At 41.2% G+C, this 19,409-nt stretch overlaps 1 protein-coding gene across 1 annotated transcript in view; it reads right to left on the bottom strand.

Moving 5' to 3' along the window:
• LOC112224209 (FERM and PDZ domain-containing protein 2-like) overlaps nucleotides 1-18,226 on the bottom strand; it is a 46,808-nt gene extending 28,582 nt beyond the window's left edge. The window contains exons 1-11 of the mRNA XM_042306155.1: nucleotides 17,980-18,226; nucleotides 9,201-9,322; nucleotides 8,756-8,919; nucleotides 8,000-8,245; nucleotides 7,542-7,705; nucleotides 5,602-5,761; nucleotides 5,449-5,520; nucleotides 4,948-5,122; nucleotides 4,677-4,812; nucleotides 4,390-4,528; nucleotides 1,921-2,073 (exon numbers count right to left, since the gene is read on the bottom strand). Coding sequence (XP_042162089.1) covers nucleotides 1,921-2,073; nucleotides 4,390-4,528; nucleotides 4,677-4,812; nucleotides 4,948-5,122; nucleotides 5,449-5,520; nucleotides 5,602-5,761; nucleotides 7,542-7,705; nucleotides 8,000-8,245; nucleotides 8,756-8,919; nucleotides 9,201-9,321 — 1,530 coding nt within the window. The 5' untranslated portion in view covers nucleotide 9,322; nucleotides 17,980-18,226. The remainder of the gene's footprint in view (nucleotides 1-1,920; nucleotides 2,074-4,389; nucleotides 4,529-4,676; nucleotides 4,813-4,947; nucleotides 5,123-5,448; nucleotides 5,521-5,601; nucleotides 5,762-7,541; nucleotides 7,706-7,999; nucleotides 8,246-8,755; nucleotides 8,920-9,200; nucleotides 9,323-17,979) is intronic.
• Nucleotides 18,227-19,409: the final 1,183 nt, after the last annotated feature.

Genomic DNA, 19,409 nt, shown 5'->3' with positions numbered 1-19,409 from the left:
GTCACCTAGAAATGTCCTTCTTTTTGAATGAAAATCACATATTTTGTCCATTTAATATAACATCAAATTGACCAGAAATACAGTGTAGACATTGTTAATGTGGTAAATGACTATTGGAGCTGGAAACGGCTGATTTTTAAATTGAATATATACATAGGCGTACAGAGAGACATTATCAGCAACCATCACTCCTGTGTTCCAATGGCATGTTGTTTTAGCTAATCCAAGTTTATAATTTTAAAAGGCTAATTGATCATTAGAAAACCCTTTTGCAAGTATGTTAGCACAGCTGAAAACTGTTGTTCTGATTAAAGAAGCAATAAAGCTGGCCTTTTTTTTAGAATAGTTGAGTATCTGGAGCGTCAGCATTTGTGGGTTCGATTACATTAATGAAAATGACCAGAAACAAGTACTTTCTTCTGAAACTCGTCAGTTTATTTTTGTTCTGAGAAATGACGGCTATTCCATGTGAGAAATTGCCAGGAAACTGAAGATCTCGTACAACACTGTGTACTACTCCCTTAACAGAACAGTGCAAACTAGCTCTAACCAGAATAGAAAGAGGAGTGGGAGGCCCCGGTGCACAACTGAGCAAGAGGACAAGTACATTAGAGTGTCTAGTTTGAGAAACAGACGGCTCACAAGTCCTCAACTGGCAGCTTCATTAAATAGTACCCGCAAAACACCAGTCTCAACATCGACAGTGAAGAGGCGACTCTGGGATGCTGACCTTCTAGGCAGAGTTGCAAAGAAAAAGCCATATCTCACACTGGCCAATAAAAAGAAAAGTTTAAGATGGGCAAAAGAACACAGACATTCGACAGAGGAACTCTGACTAGAAGGCCAGCATCCCGGAGTCGCCTCGTCACTGTTGACTTTGAGACTGGTGTTTTGCGGGTACTATTTAATGAAGCATTTCCACTGCTCCAGAGTCCAATGGCAGTGAGCTTTACACCACTCAAGTCTACGCTTGGTCCAGTTCTGAGTGCTTGTGTGGCCTACCACTTTGTTGCTGAGCCATTGTTGCTCCGAGATGTTTCCACTTCACAAAACAGCACTTACAATTTACTGGAGCTACTCTAGCAGGGTATATATTTGACGAACTGACATGTTGGAAAGGTGGCATCCTATGACGGTGCCACGTTGAAAGTCACTGAGCTATTAAGTAAGGCCATTCTCCTGCCTGTGTTTGTCTATGGCTGTGTGCTTGATTGTATACAACTGTCAGCAACGGGTGTGGCTGAAATAGCAGAATCCACTAATTTGAAGATGTGTCAACGTTCTTTTGTATATATAGTGTATGTATACAGTGCATTCAGAGTATTCAGACCCCTTGACCTTTTCCACATGAGGCTAGAAGCTTGACACACCTGTATTTGAGTTTCTCCCATTCCTCTCTTCTCCCTCAAGCTCTGTCAGGTTGGATGGGGAGCGTCACTGCACAGCTATTTTCAGGTCTCTCCAGATATGTTAGATCGGATTCAAGTCCGGGCTCTGGCACGTTAAGGACATTCAGAGACTTGTCCCGAAGCCACTCCTACATTATCGTGGCTGAGTGCTTCGGGTCGTTGTCCTTTTGGAAGGTGAACCAGTTTGAGGTCCTGAGTGCTCTGGAGCAAGTTTTCATCAACGATCTCTCTGTACTTTGCTACGTTCATCTTTCCCTTGATCCTGACTAGTCTCCCAGTCCTTGCCACAGAAAAACATCTCCACAGCCTAATGCTGCCACCCTATGCTTCACCATAGGGATGGTGCCAGGTTTCCTCCAGGCGAGACGTTTGGCATTCAGGCCAAAGAGTTCAATCTTGGTTGTAACATAACAAAATTTGGAAAAAGTCAAAGGTTCTGAATATTTGTTGAATGCACTGTACGCTATAACACACCATAACTCTATGTTGTGTTTTCATTGGCTCATGTTACCTTTAGGAACTCAAGTTCGGACTCGTCAGTACTCATTGTGGAGTTATTGACATGTAACCGTAGCAATTCCTCCTTTAGGTAAGGCAAGGCTCTTTTCTCCATGACGCTCTTGGCAACGTACTGGTCTGGTCGATAGTAGTTCCTCCCATAAACCTTTGGAAAATATCAGATCACATTTCGTCATCACTCAACTATAACATTACTAGAGCTAATATTACAAAATATTTACCATGGATGGGCATTTGAAATTATTTTAATATTCAAATAATATAATGACATTTTTATGACAGTCAAAATTTGTAATAATAATAAGCTTTTTTTTTGCTCTTGACTCTCGACCAATCAGAATGACGCAAATGCACACGGCAGAGCATTCTGCGAACATTCAGCGAACATTCTGCTTTTCTCCGGTAGTTTGGCTAAAAGCAACAGCGAGAAGAGAAGTCCGATTTTCCATGATTCTCTTACAAAAAGGTTTTCTGGAATGTTTTGCATGGATCCGTGTCATGCCGATCATGTCAGGGCAGCCTGGAGGTCTAAATGTGCAGACGTAGCACAAGAGTAGCTCAACACACCCTTAAAAAAAACATTCAAAAGTTTGTTTTATTAAATTCAGAACTTTAAAAGTCATGGTATGTCCTTTTAGGTAAAAATGGGACAAAGAAATGTTTATTTAATTTAGACAGCTTTTTCTTTGCTAACCTCTAAAAGTCTAAGCGTTTGGGGGGGGCGGGGGTTCTACTAAGCTAACACATGGAATTATTTTAGGTTGGTCATACTGAGGATCATTAAGTTATTTGATTTAGAATATTAGGACCCCCTGTATGTTTATTTTTTAATTGTTGGATAAAATATTGAATTTGGCCTTTAATATTATAGCCCATAGAAACACATTGAATACCACATTCATAAATGGCAAAAAAAAAGTCAGCAAAAAATAATACATCATAAGGGTTTTGAAGTGTCATTTTTTTTTATCTAGGAAATATTCGAAAGCTCAGGGGAAAAAATTGCGGGGACACATTTAACCTCTTTTTTAAAATTGGCACAAAATTACCTCCATTCATTTGTATGGGTTAATAACAGACGAGTCCCATGATACTTGTGGGGGACGTAGAGCAGAACAGAGAACACCGCCCTGCCTGTGAGTCTCCCCTTTCCACAATGGGGTCATATTAGTTTGTAGCCCAAACGGTTTGGACGGCACAGACAAAAATTGGCACATCGGCGACACCGTATACAGAAGAGTCCCGTGACACTTGTGCGCGTCGTAGAGCAAAACGGAGAACACCATTGTGTTTGTGAAAGTCGACTCTTTCCATGTAGTGGTTATTAGGCACATTCTGATGCTACAGACGTTTTCCTGAGAAGATTGTCTGGATGTGTCCTGGGCTGACAAACAGCACTGTAGCCTGTCACTTTCCACCGCAGATGCGGAAGGCCGAAATGGGCGGATGCGGTGAATTGAGATGCGGCTCCATTCTGCAGCTATCGCTAGCTTAAACCGAAGGATTTTGATGGGGATTTTTTTATTATGCTCATTAATTTTAGGGCAAAAAAAAATGTGGCTCCAAAAATGAAAACTCTTTCAAGTAATTTAATACTAAAATCCGTTTAGATATCCGGATATTCAATTAACTGTGCCCAATTCTGCCCAGCCGTAGTATTTACAAGGTAATATCTACTTACTGTACCAGTCAAAAGTTTGGACACCTACTCATTCAAGGGTTTTTCTTTATTTTTGCTATTTTCTACATTGTAGAATAATAGTGAAGACATCACAACTATGAAATAACACATATGGAATCATGTAGTAACCAAAAAGAAGTGTTAAACAAATCAAAATATATTTTACATTTGAGATTCTTTAAAGTAGCCACCCTTTGCCTTGACGACAGCTTTGCACACTCTTGACATTCTCTCAACCAGCTTCATGAGGAAAGCTTTTCCAACAGTATTGAAGGAGTTCTCACATATGCTGAGCACTTGTTGGCTGCTTTTCCTTCACTCTGCGGTCCAACTCATCTCAAACTATCTCCATTGGGTTGAGGTTGGTTGGCTCAAATGCAATTCCACAAATTAACTTCTAACAAGACACACCTGTTAACTGAAATTAATTCCAGGTGACTACCTCATGAAGCTGGTTGAGATAATGCCAAGAGTGTGCAAAGCTGTCATCAAGGCAAAGGGTGGCTACTTTGAAGAATCTCAAATATAAAATATATTTTGATTTGTTTAACACTTTGTTTACTGCATGATTCCATATTTGTAATTTCATAGTCGATGTCTTCTACAATGTAGACAATAGTAAAAATAAAGAAAAACCCTTGAATGAGTAGGTGTGTCCAACCTTGTGACGGGTACTGTAAATATGCAGAAGAATCCACCTAGACCTTGTCAATCAGGTGACTATACAGGATATCAAAGATACTGTATAACCATATAACTCAAATAAAATGTATAAAATACCTCAGGCATGCAGTCTCCATACTCTGCTTGGAGAGCCAAGGCACCCAGATATAGGCCTGTCTCTTCATGGCAGGCCAACCTGTCCTCCAGTATATCCTTCCTCAGCTGTAGGTAGTACTGGTGACGAGTCAGTTTGTGCCTGCCAAAAAACCCCAGTCACACACAATTTGCTTCCATGGAGAAAGCAGTGGACAATCTGCAACATTGCCTGACCTCTATGAATTCCATCGGCCGACTTTGAATACAATACAATACACTGTAAGCACGAGCGGATGCGAGGTACTTACAAAAGGAGAGAGATGTCGTGGACAAAGAATTTCACCCTGAAGAAAAGGACAAAAGTGCAGGTAGGCACTTTCTTCCAACTGTCGGGGGCGACCTTGGATATCTTTGTGTCATTTTCCAGGAAGAAAAACTCATGGTCTAAAACCGAGAGGTAAAAAGGAAGAGTGACCTTTTTAACACACGAACCATGTAAAGACAACAGCCATACATGACCCAACAAAACACCTCAATGAACTGTTTCCCAGTAAACGACATGCAATATTTGTGAATTACCATCAATGTAAGCAAGGCCAAAGTAGAAGTGCTCCACCAGATTGGAGTGGGCAACAATCATATCAAAGACATCCCCTCCTCCTGACTTGACGTCGCACTTGACCAGGATGCTCTGTCCGTTTGGCATGACCACACTCAGCTCCCTCATAGAGGAGGGAGACTTCCCTTTCTTTGACTGGATTAAGAGACAGAAAGAGAGTGATTCATGTGAAGACCGATGGATGACAGTTGGGCTGATGATAAAAGGCATTTGATGTAGCTCTTGATTTAAAAAAAAAAATGGTTTCACCTTTTATTTAACTAGGCAAGTCAGTTAAGTACAAATTCTTATTTACAATGACGGCCCACCACGGGCCAAACCCGAACGGCGCTGGGCCAATTGTGTGCCGCCCCTATGGGACTCCCAATCACAGCCGGATGTGATGCAGCCTGGATAAGAAGAGGTGGTGAGGCCTGACCTGAGCAGGCCAGACCACTAGCCGATGATAAAGCCATAATTACCACAATGGATCCGGGCAGCTCCAAGACAACCAGAGGCTCGTCTAACTTTCGAATGAACTCAGGACCCATATCCTGCAGAAATAACGAATCGAAACATTAAGAGCTACTAAAATGTCAACCCGATATTTCACACGACTCACTATGATATCATACCTTGGCTTTCTTTTCATTAAGACTGACCGTGGACTCGTTTAGATATGTGTATGGTACAGGTCTGACGCTGCCACGGCGAAAGCCATCCAGGTACGGGCTAGAGGGGCTACGTGACTGATAGCTGCAGTAACTCTCTCTGTGACGTGACCCTTGGGGAATTCTGGGAGAAAGAAATATACAGATTACAGGGATGAAAATCTTTAACTTATTGTCCATAGACAGTTGGGTGAACTATCCCTTATATATATATACAGTGCCTTGCGAAAGTATTCGGCCCCCTTGAACTTTGCGACCTTTTGCCACATTTCAGGCTTCAAACATAAAGATATAAAACTGTATTTTTTTGTGAAAAATCAACAACAAGTGGGACACAATCATGAAGTGGAACGACATTTATTGGATATTTCAAACTTTTTTAACAAATCAAAAACTGAAAAATTGGGCGTGCAAAATTATTCAGCCCCCTTAAGTTAATACTTTGTAGCGCCACCTTTTGCTGCGATCACAGCTGTAAGTCGCTTGGGGTATGTCTATCAGTTTTGCACATCGAGAGACTGAAATTTTTTCCCATTCCCCCTTGCAAAACAGCTCGAGCTCAGTGAGGTTGGATGGAGAGCATTTGTGAACAGCAGTTTTCAGTTCTTTCCACAGATTCTCGATTGGATTCAGGTCTGGACTTTGACTTGGCCATTCTAACACCTGGATATGTTTATTTTTGAACCATTCCATTGTAGATTTTGCTTTATGTTTTGGATCATTGTCTTGTTGGAAGACAAATCTCCGTCCCAGTCTCAGGTCTTTTGCAGACTCCATCAGGTTTTCTTCCAGAATGGTCCTGTATTTGGCTCCATCCATCTTCCCATCAATTTTAACCATCTTCCCTGTCCCTGCTGAAGAAAAGCAGGCCCAAACCATGATGCTGCCACCACCATGTTTGACAGTGGGGATGGTGTGTTCAGGGTGATGAGCTGTGTTGCTTTTACGCCAAACATAACATTTTGCATTGTTGCCAAAAAGTTCAATTTTGGTTTCATCTGACCAGAGCACCTTCTTCCACATGTTTGGTGTGTCTCCCAGGTGGCTTGTGGCAAACTTTAAAGGACACTTTTTATGGATATCTTTAAGAAATGGCTTTCTTCTTGCCACTCTTCCATAAAGGCCAGATTTGTGCAATATACGACTGATTGTTGCTGTAGATCTCTGCAGTTCATCCAGAGTGATCATGGGCCTCTTGGCTGCATCTCTGATCAGTCTTCTCCTTGTATGAGATGAAAGTTTAGAGGGACGGCCAGGTCTTGGTAGATTTGCAGTGGTCTGATACTCCTTCCATTTCAATATTATCGCTTGCACAGTGCTCCTTGGGATGTTTAAAGCTTGGGAAATCTTTTTGCATCCAAATCCGGCTTTAAACTTCTTCACAACAGTATCTCGGACCTGCCTGGTGTGTTCCTTGTTCTTCATGATGCTCTCTGCGCTTTTAACGGACCTCTGAGACTATCACAGTGCAGGTGCATTTATACGGAGACTTGATTACACACAGGTGGATTGTATTTATCATCATTAGTCATTTAGGTCAACATTGGATCATTCAGAGATCCTCACTGAACTTCTGGAGAGAGTTTGCTGCACTGAAAGTAAAGGGGCTGAATAATTTTGCACGCCCAATTTTTCAGTTTTTGATTTGTTAAAAAAGTTTGAAATATCCAATAAATGTCGTTCCACTTCATGATTGTGTCCCACCTGTTGTTGATTCTTCACAAAAAAATACAGTTTTATATCTTTATGTTTGAAGCCTGAGGGGGCCGAATACTTTCTCAAGGCACTGTATATATATATATATATATATATATATATATACACACACTTGTAAAGCTGATAATATGTGTATTCCGGTCAAGATGTGCCTTTTGTTGTTTGAAAGGCGACTGCTAGGTTCTTACCCTCTGCTGAGCTCAGCTTGGAATGTTGGGGTGCTTCTGTTTCTCAGTGCCCAGGTGGAGTTATGATACGAGGCACTTCCTGAGAGACTGTGAAGCCTCTCTCTGACCATCTGACTCCTGTCAGTAAGTTGAGGACCAATCTCAGCCATGGACACATGATCAACCTAGAAAACACAATAGAATGACAGATGATGAATTAGATAAGTTGCACTGACCTATCCTTAAAAATAACCATGTCTCAAATCAATATGATCTCAATTGAAACCCAGCTGTAGATTGTAGCCAAGATAGAGTTGCAAGCAGCCAGTATTGTCACAATATGGAATAGAGGCCAATTTATTTCTAGAAAATGTGAGCCTATAATGTCAGTGTGCTGGTCAGCACATGGAGTGTAGAGTGACAACTATACTGACTACAGGTGCATTGCCTAAACCAAAAAGGGAATGTGGGTGACTCACAGAGTCCCTGAAGACATCTTGTACTAGCTGTCTGATGAGCTTCTCTGGTAGGGGCAGTTGAGCAGCCTTGATGTGCTGTTCACAGGTCTCCAGCACGGTCACAAGATCTGCTCGTCTGTGGACCGTGTCCTCACACATACTCAGCAAGAGGTTGTTCAGGTTGTCACTCAGCTGAATGGGCTGGTTTTGAGGTAGTTGATAATCAACGGACCAGAAGAGGGTCATTCCTAGGGAATATACAATCATCTGAAGAAAACAAAGAGAAAAACAAGGCAACAGTAAACATGCCGGTTATTTGGTGCTAGAGGAGTAGCGTTTTAAGTGTTTTTCACAAAATTCTAAATCCATCAGGGCGGACCTCTTGGGTCCCTGAGGCAAATTTGTTCCTTGTAAGGAGAGGGACCTATGTACCACATTTCATGACTTTAGGTCAAACGGGGTGTGGGCGTGACCTTACAAAGTTTGCATTTTCAATCGCATGTTATCTGGTCAATCAGTGTAATTTTGTAAACCGTAAGACGCATCATTCACCCAAGCTTCGTCAAAATCGGGCCCGCGCCATCTGAGACACTGCGTGTGACGAACGTACACGCTAACTGACAGAGACAGATCCAAAGCCAAAGGTCGAGAACCAAAACAGTGGCGAGATGTCAAGCCAACGGAGACCATCGGAGTTGGCCATATAGTACAGACGGATATGAAATGGGATTATGCAGTGAGATGCGATGACGTTGCGATCAGGGGTTCATTGAGCACCTTCTCCGAGGCAGTCCTGTTGGAGGCAGCGTGCCCCTCCTGTACCTCTGGAGCAGTGAAGGAACCAAGGTTCTCTGACCGGGGACAGCTCTTGAAAGCAAGGTTCCCAGTGGCTGACAGCAGCACTGAGCCAGGGCTCAGTACACTGCACATGTTACCAGGACCTGTCGAGAGGACAAAAGACAAAACTATTAGAAGTAGAGCATGACGTTGTGTTGCCTACCCTTCCCAATCATCTCGGGTTTGAGGCCTATTTCTTCTCATGCATAAAGATGCATATACAAAAACAAGTCATGGGATATGAAAGTCAGCTCAACATAATACCACTTATGGAGGACTGCAAACATCTGACACACGTGGGTGTTAACAATCCCTTTAAGGTCAAAAGATTCTGCCGGTGTGTATTATCATTGGTCCGGAAAAGCATATAAATATGTCCAGGTACCTTTGTGAGAGATTTCCATTAAGGCCTCGGCGGTGCCTAGTAGCAGACACCATACCTCATCCTCCTCCAGAGGTGACCCCCGGGCCTCCAGCACCTCCGCCAGGGTCACGAACGTGCCCATCCTGGGGGGGACACAGCCATGGGTAGATACAGTCATATATTATCTAAATCATTTTTCGGAATTTCTGCCTCAAAACGCTGTAATAGCTTAATATGAGCAATACATGTTGTTTCATCATAGACTCTGTGACAGAATATGCGAGGCCGTTATTTGGAGTACAATGAAAATTGTTGAACGCACAAAACTTGATTGTTTCCATAAATTATTGAAGAGTCCACACCACCATATTATCTAATTGCTTAAACTATTAGCTCAAAGTGATCTTTTTCTTTGACAAGACAGAGATACTAGGAGAACAGTAAATTTGGTCCATTTAGACAAGTAGCTATGGATGATTATCTACAATGAGTGAGGTGATTGATCGGACTAAAGGGCTCATGCAAAGCAATATAGACGCCCCCTCCCCTTCTCTAGCCACCTGTTCATCCCCCCCTTTCCCTCTCTCACACATGCACACCGGTGCTTTCACACGATGAGCTTTCAGTTTGCCATGTAATAGGCTTCCGCAGAGCCTGGAGGATTTGCTCTGATATGGCTACTCTCTGTGCCTTTCATTTGTCTCCCTCTCCTCACCAAGGTGACTGTGAAGCGTTACAATGAGACGTGACTGTGGTAGCATCCGGCTGAGGTTCTGTGACTTATCAAATGACACTGAACAAAAATATAACATGCAACATGCAACCATTTCAACGAATCTTTCGACATGGGGCCGTGATTTATCATGCTGGCGGATGAACGGCACGACAACGGGACTCAGGATCTTGTCACGGTATCTCTGTGCATTCAAATGGCCATCGATAAAATTGAAATTGTGTTTGTTGTCCGTAGCTTATGCCTGCCCATACCATAACCGCACCACCATGGGGCACTCTGTTCCCAAGGTTGACATCAGCAAACCGCTCGCCCGCATGACGCCAGACACGTGGTCTGCGGTTGTGAGGCTGGTTGGACGTACTGCCAAATTCTCGAAAAAGGACGTTGGAAGCGGCCTATGGTAAAGAAATGAACATTAAATTATCTGGCAACAGCCTGGTGGACATTCCTGCAGTCAGCATGGCAATTGCACGCTCCCTCAAAATTTGAGACATCTGTGTTGTGTTACAAAACTGCACATTAAAGAGTGGCCTTTCATTGTCCCCATCACAAGATGCACCTGTGTAATGATCACGCTGTTTAATCAGCCTCTTGATATACCACTCCTGTCAGGTGGATGGATTATTTTAGCAAAGGAGAAATGCCCACTAACGGATGTAAACTAATATGCGCACAGAATTGGAGAGAAATAGGCTTTTGGCGCGTATAGAACATTTCTGGAAACCTTTATTTCAGCTCATGAAAACATGGGACCAACACTTTACACTTTTACATGTTGAGTTCAGATCTTTGTTCAGTATAAAACCTCATGTTAGAGGGATACTGGTTCACTTTTCTCCAAGTTGTGAAGTTATACACTGACTGTGTGATGAGTGTAGCTACATGAATGTAGCTATATGTCATCCCTGAAAATCAAAGGATATACGGTACTATGATCCAATAAACGTCAATGCTTTAATTGGTAGTCTAGCAACTCTGGTTCCTGCAGGTAGAGACATGTCTACAAAATATGTAGGAAGTGATTTGTGGTGACGTCATCGTCACAGTTATACCATAAATTTGTACGGCCTTGTTGGTGCTGTGAGTCAGGGATAACAAAATAGGTATTCATACTAAAAGACTGAGCTGAAGCCTTCAGAAAGTATTCACACCCCTTGACTTGTTCCACATCTTGTTGTACTACAGCCTAAATACGAAATGCATTAAATACAAAACACTTACCCATCTACACACAATACCCCATCATGACAAAGGGAAAACATGTTTTCAGGAATGTTTGCAAATGTATTGAAAATAAAATTGAAAAAAAAAAAAAAAACTAATTGACATAACCCTAAAAACTAATTGACATAACCCTAAAAACTAATTGATATAACCCTTCACACCCCCTGAGTCAATACTTTGTATAAGCACCTTTGGCAGTGATGACAGCTGTGAGTCTTTCTGGGTAAGTCTAAGAGCTTTCCACACCTGGATGGTGCAACATTTGCCGACTTTGTTTAAAAATAATTCTTCAAGCTCTGTCCAACTGGTGTTGATTATTGCTAGACATCCATTTTCAGGTCTTGCCATAGATTTTAAATGACATTTAAGTCAGAGCTGTAACTCGGTCAGTCAGGAACATTCATTGTCTCCTGATAAGCAACTCCAGTGTAGATTTGGTCTTATGTTCTAGGTTATTGTCCTGCTGAAAGGTGAAATCACCTCCCAGTGTCTGGTGGAAAGCAGACTGAACCAGGTTTTCCTCTAGAATTTTGCCTATGCTTTAGCTCCATTCTTTTAATTTTTTTACCCTAAAAAAACACTCCAGTCCTTAAAGATTAGAAGCATACCCATAACATAATACAGCCACCACTATGCTTGAAAATATGGAGAGTGGTACTCAGTAATGTGTTGTATTGGATTTGTCCCAAACATAACACTTTGTAGTCAGGACAAAAAGTGAATTGCTTTGCTATATTTTTTGCAGTCCTACTTTAGTGCCTTGTTTGCAAACAGGATGCATGTTTTGGAATATTTTTATTCTGTACAGACTTCCTATTTTTTACCTCTGTGAGTTAGATTAGTGTTGTGGAGTAACAGTATTGTTTATCCATCCTCAGTTTCCTCCTATCACAGCCATTAATTGACTATCGCACCGTAGCACTCAACTGTCATCATGAAGTGCTTTGAGAGACTAGTCAAGGATCATATCACCTCCACCTTACCTGCCACCCTAGACCCACTTCAATTTGCTTACCGGCCCAATAGATCTACAGACGAAGCAATTGCCACCACACTGCCCTGTCCCATCTGGACAAGAGGCATACCTATGTAAGAATGCTGTTCATTGACTATAGATCAGCATTCAACACCATAGTACCCTCCAAGCTCATCATCAAGCTTGATTACTTGGTTCTGAACCGTGCCCTGTGCAACTGGGCCCTGGACTTCCTGATGGATCGCCCAAAGGTGTTGGCAGGAAACAACACCTCTTCGCTGATACTCAACACTGGGGCCCCACAATTGTGCGTGCTCAGCCCCCTCCAGTACTCCCTGTTCACCCATGACCGTGTGGCCAAGCACGCCTCCAACTCAATCAAGTTTGCAGACGACACAACAGTAGTAGGTTTGATTACCAACAACGATGAGACAGCCTACAGGGAAGAGGTGAAGAGGCTCTGCGAGTATGTTGCCAAGAAAATAACCTCTCACGCAATGTCAACAAAACTAAGGAGATGATTGTGGACTTCAGGAAACATAAGAGGGACCACCCCCCTATCCACATTGACGGGACCGCAGTGGAGAAGGTGGAAATTGAGAGCATCCTGCCGGGCTGCATCACCGCCTGGTACGGCAACTGCACCACCCACAACCGCAATGCTCTCCAGAGGGAGGTGCGGTCTGCCCAACGCATTACTGGGGGCAAATTTCCTGCCCTCCGGGACACCTACAGCACCCGATGCCATAGGAAGGCCAAAAAGATCATCAAAGACATCAACCATCCCAGCCACTGCCTGTTCACTCCACTATCATCCAGAAGGCGAAGTCAGTACAGGTGCATTAAATCTGGGACAGAGAGACTGAACAACAGCTTCCATCTCAAGGCCATCAGATTCCTAAACAGCCATCACTAGCACATCAGAGGTGGCTACCTATAGACATAGATTAGGAATCACTGGCCACTTTAATAATGTCTCCATATCTTGCATTACTCATCTCATATGTATAAATTGCACTCTATACTATCTTGGTCACTTCAATTGTGTGTAAATATTGCGTCACCCATCTCATATGTACATACTGAATTCTATACTATGCCACTGTATCTTAGTCCAATGCCACTCTGACATATATGTATATATTCTTAATCCATTCCTTACTTAGAGTTCTGTTTATTTTGGGTAACTGATACATATTACTGCACTGTCGGAGCTAGAAGAACAAGCATTTCGCTACACCCGCAATAATATCCGATAATCACGTATGTGACCAATACATTTGATTTTGATTTGAACTTTTAACTGTTGTAAAGTTGGCCTCGTGGTGAAATCCCTGTGGTTCCCTTCCTCTCCGGCAACGGAGTTAAAATATGCCTGTATTTTTGTAGTGACTGTGTGTATTTTATACACCATCCAAAATGTAATTAATAACTTCACCGTGCTCAAAGGGATATTCAATGCATGGAGAAAAAAAATAATATATATATATATATATATATATATATATATCAACCACTTGCACTTCTTCGAGAGGTATTGGAAAACCTCTAGTCTTTGTGGTTGAATTTGTGTTTGAAATTAACTTCTAGATTGAGGGACCTTACAGATAATTGTATGTGTGGGGTACAGAGACGAGGTAGTCAGTAACAAATCATGTTCAACACGATTATTGCGCACAGAGTGAGTTCATGCAAATTATTATGTGACTTGTTAAGCTCATTTTTTCTCCTGAACTTATTTAGGCCTGCCATAACAAAGGAAGTGAATACTTATTGACTCAAAACATTCCCGCTTTTCATTTCTTATTTATTTGAAAAAAAATAATTCCACTTTGACATTATGGGATATTGTGTGCAGGCAAGTGACAAAAATAATCTAAATTGAATCAATTTTAGTCATACTTTAACACAACAAAGTCATACTTGAAGACAACAAAGTCATACTTTAACGCAACAAAATGTGGAAAAAGTCAAGGGATGTGAATACTTTCTGAAGCCACAGTACCACTGTTGGATCCAAGTCGTTAGAGTATTCACAGAAAATGTCACGCTGCGGAAGGTGTGAAGAAAAAATTGTATGTTTACCACAGATTGTGTTACACAGCAAAATGAGACTTGAATGAATCATGAATTCCATCTCTATGTGAAGTATGTCGTTCAGAGAAGTGTTTATGCATACAAAACCCCCACATATGCTAAAAAATAGAGAAGCAGTACAAAAACATGGAACAGAAGGTTTAGAGAACATTTAATTGGATGCCAAAAATAAGGATTTAGAACAAAGCAATCTCATATCTGAAGAGCACATACAGTGGAAAGAAAAAGTATGTGAACCCTTTGGAATGATTTGGATTTCTGCATAAATTAGTCATATAATTTGATCTGATCTTCATCTAAGTCACGACAATAGACAGTGTGCTTAAACTAATAGCACACACATAATTGTATTTTTCTTGTCTATATTGAATGCATAATTTACACATTCACAGTGTAGGTTGGAAAATATGTGAACCCCTAGATTAATGACTTTTCCAAAAGCTAATTGGAGTCAGGAGTCAGCTAACTTGGAGTCCAATAAATGAGACGAGATTGAAGATGTTGGTTAGAGCTGCTCTGCCCTATAAAAATAAAAACAAAAATCACAAATTGTGAGTTTGCTATTCACAAGAAGCAATGCCTGACGTGAACCACGCCTCGAACAAAAGAGATCTCAGAAGACCCAAGATTAAGAATTGTTGACTTGCATAAAGCTGGAAAGGGTTACAAAGGTATCTCTAAAAGTCTTGATGTTTATCAGTCCACGGTAAGACAAATTGAGAAAGTTCAGCACTGTTGCTACTCTCCCTAGGAGTGGCCGTCCTGCAAAGATGACTGCAAGAGCACAGTGCAGAATGCTCAATGAGGTTAAGAAGACTCCTAGAGTGTCAGCTAAAGACTTACAAAAATCTCTGGAACATGCTAACATCTCTGTGGACAAATCTATGATATGTATAACAATAAACAAGAATAGTTTTCATGAGAGGACACCACAGAAGAAGCCACTGCTGTCCAAAAAAAACATTGCTGCACATCCGAAGTTCGCAAAAGTGCACCTGGATGTTCCACAGCGCTACTGGCAAAACATTCTGTGGACAGATGAAACTACAGTTGAGTTGTTTGGAAGGAACACACAACTCTATATGTAGAGAAAAAAATGTCACAGCACACCGACATCAAAACCTCATCCCATCTGTAAAGTATGGTGGAGGGAGCATCATGGTTTGGGGCTGCTTTGCTGCCTCAGGGCCTGGACAGCTTGCTATCATCGACGGAAAAATGAATTCCCAAGTTTATCAAGACATTTTGCAGGAGAATGTAAGGCTATCTGTCCACCAATTGAAGCTCAACAGAAGTTGGGTGATGCAACAGGATAACAACCCAAAACACAAAAGTAAATCAACAACAGAATGGCTTCAACAGAAGAAAATATGCCTTCTGGAGTGGCCCAGTCAGAGTCCTGACCTCAACCTGGTTTAAAATGCTGTGGCATGACCTTGAGAGTGGTTCACACCAGACATCCTAAGAATATTGCTGAACTGACACAGTTTTGTAAAGATGAATGGTCCAAAATGTCTCCTGGCCGTTGTGCAGGTCTGCTCCGCAATTACAGAAAACGTTTGGTTTAGTTTATTGCTGCCAAAGGAGGGTCAACCAGTTATTAAATGCAAGGGTTGACATACTTTTTTCACCCGACACTGTGAATGTTTACACGGTGTGTTCAATAAAGACATGTAAACGTATAATGGTTTGTGTGTTATTTGTTTAAGCAGACTGTGTCTATTGTTGTGATTTAGATAAAGATTAAATCTACTTCCTAATAATTTGGTCTATTTTCACTCATGCGGTATTGTAAACACATCATTCGTGGCCGGTGTGTGCTTGTTTGCCCATAACCTGTTTTAGAGAAATGTATAATCATTGAATATTGTAAGAGCTTTCATTGTCTGTTTATATGCCCTCTTTATTCATCCTACGGCTCTGACTTGTTGTACAGGGAGTACACTGTAAGAATGGCCCACGTTCGGAATTCTGTCGCTGTACATTTCAAAAGTGCTGAACAAATAGTTTTATTGCCTATGTCCGTCATTGCTCACTCATTAATGTCTTAATCGAAATTACGGATTGCCTCTTATCCGCTTGTTGCCCCCTTATGCCATAGTTTGTACATTTAAATTGTTAGTAGAAACCACAGTTGTTTAAGCAAGTCAGCCATATCAGCTATGTTCTTTAAAAGGCAGTAAATGAGGCTTAATGAACGGTGAATGAGTTTCTGTGCACTGTTTGTCACCATTATAGTGCAATTAAATGTATTGTTTGTTGTTGTGTAGTGGCTTTGCTGGCATGCATCACACATTTATTTTATTTGCCCCACCAAGATTTACATGCTAAAATCGCCACTGCTAGCAAGCTAGCCAACATTAACTAGTTAGCTAAGTCAGTGTTCCCCGGACACCGAAGACGCAGCCCCCCGCACCTCTCTGGTTCAAAGGGGTTTGGTTAAATGTGGAAGATACATTAAATTGGACAACTGACTAGGTATCCTCCTTTCCCCTAGCTTGGGTGCTTGACTGCTGTTAGATCAGAACATTCGGATCAACCCTACTCCTCCGCCAGAGTGTCCAGTGTGCGTTCAGAACAAATGGACAATTTGACAACGCTATGAGTTTACGAGCGCACTCTGAGCACATTCTGGCACTCCAGATTGAATTTACGAACACACCCTTAGTATAAACCAGCCGTTAGTCTTAATCTTTGGTTGTTTAGTACATGGCCTCACATCTGAATCCTTAATAAAGAGCTGGGTGGGGATAAAGCTTAAGCGGGTGTAAACAATGCTGAATGGGTGTAGACGAAAAAGTGCTCTCCAGTAGGTGTACCAAAACATTCAAGGGCCATTTTCTCTAAAGTGAGGTTACAAGTTTATCAACTTTCAAAGCAGAATTACTTTCCCATTGTACCTCAACTGTGGTGTATGATATACCATTTTGTAGCTCTGAGTCTCTACTTTTATCCAATGTAAAAAACACAATTTTAAATGTTGCTATATAAAGACCCGATTTGAGCCGGTTGGTCACATTTGTTAACTTGTCTACACGTTAATAGGCTATTTATTGTATTTCAAACGTGATATTGAATTCTGCTCGGTTATCAATGGAACCAAATATCAACATTAGAAGGAGATTTATCTTCCGCTTGGATAGTTCCATCTGTCCCACTGACTTAGTCTGGCTTTAATTCCAGTTTGTTTTTCAAATTAATCAGTCATGTTGGATTCACATCTCCAACTCAACCAAAAATCTAAGTTAAAGAATATGATTAGGCCTAAATCAAATTTACGTTTAATTTAAGTTTAATTTGATTTAACTGAGATTTTGGTTGAGGTGGAAACGTGAATCCAACATATAAATTATTAATTTGTAGACAAACTGGAATTCATTTTTTTTCTCTCAATTTGGACATAAATTTGGACATAAAGGCATGATAACTGGCTATATGTATGCTGTCATTTCATATAAAACACAAAATATAAAAATCTATTGCCCAATATTGCTAAAATGACACCGTAACATATCTGCTTTACTAAAGATAAGATATCTTTAGGTTGAGATCATGCCTACTAGGCCATTGTCAAGAAACTGTTGCAATTCAACTGTTAACTACCTAATGGAAAGCTAAACCTACAATTAACTCCCAATAACATATCGGCATTCAATCATTGGCTGTGGTACGGAATTTTTACGCATTCATAGAATACCACATTTGTGTAGAATAGATGTAGGTCTATAATTTTGAGGAATTATATCCAATTAAACCCAAAACTTTACCTTAATTCATTCGATATCTGAAGTCCCTCTTAATTTCTTCAGAATACCTGCAGCTCGAATGTAATCCCCTCAAGCATCACATGGCATTCCACCTGTGGCTGTGCTCTCCATCGGCAAATTTTTCTAGCCTATCAGGCGACTTTTCATCTATCCATCTATAATTCCACCACACGACAGAGCGGAAATAACACATTTCTCCATCGCATATAACGTTCTGTACTCACACCTAATTACATGTCCATACTGTGTTTCTGTTAATTTGGACTATTTTTAGACTCCAGCTATAAGAACTCAATTGGATTACGCAGCGGCAGTGTGACAAGTGGCAAGGCAGTGAGCAACCAATTGGTGTGGCCAAGTACTCTGTGCAAGATAAACTGTAGCTAATGGTCGCGCTCCCTTGTTCAGAATTTACATGCATCAACCAATGGTTGCGTGCGACGTCATCAACTGTGTAATCGACTGACAGATTGCGATAATATATGATGTGTTTAGCTGATACCTTACCTGATAAATACCTTTATAGGCGTTGTAAAATCTGGCAGTAGTCAGCAACGCCTGGGCAGAGGAACGCGCCCCAGCTGTCAGTTGAACAGTGAGGTGAAAGGTGAGACAAGTATGTTCTGCTCAGTTCTACTAACACAAAGTATGTTAAAAAATTGTCCAATTAATTTTTTTAAAGAGAACTTCAAAAATCACGTGTGATTGTTGTTTGACTAAAGAGCCAACTCCCCATCTCTCTCTTTTCTCTATTTCTTTCTCTCTCTTCTGTCTGTCTGTCTGTCTGTCTGTCTGTCTGTCTGTCTGTCTGTCTGTCTGTCTGTCTGTCTGTCTGTCTGTCTGTCTGTCTGTCTGTCTGTCTGTCTGTCTGTCTGTCTGTCTGTCTGTCTTCTCTCTCTGTCTCTCTCTCTTTCTCTCTCTTCTGTCTGTCTGTCTGTCTGTCTGTCTGTCTGTCTGTCTGTCTGTCTCTGTCTGTCTCTCTCTCTCTCTGTCTCTCTCTTTCTCTCTCACACACACACACACACACACACACACACACACACACACACACACACACACACACACACACACACACACACACACACACACACACACACACACTCAATCAATTTCAATTTAAGGGACTTTATTGGCATGAGAAACATATGTTGACATTGCCAAAGCAAGTAAAATAGATAATAAACAAAAGTGACATAAACAATACAAAATGTACAATACACATTACACTTGCAAAAGTTCCAAAATAATAAAGACATTTCAAATGTCATATTATGTCTATATGATGTGCAAATAGTTCAAATAAATAAACATAAATATAGGTTGTATTTACAATGGTGTTTGTTCTTCACTGGTCGCCCTTTTCTTGTGGCAACAGGTCACACATCTTGCTGCTGTGATTGTGGTATTTTACCCAGTAGATATGGGAGTTT

Source organism: Oncorhynchus tshawytscha, linkage group LG25 (genome assembly GCF_018296145.1).
Source record: "Oncorhynchus tshawytscha isolate Ot180627B linkage group LG25, Otsh_v2.0, whole genome shotgun sequence".
NCBI lineage: Eukaryota > Metazoa > Chordata > Actinopteri > Salmoniformes > Salmonidae > Oncorhynchus > Oncorhynchus tshawytscha.
The sequence above is the reverse complement of the archived record's forward strand: the minus strand, read 5'-3'. Positions and strand labels throughout refer to the sequence as shown.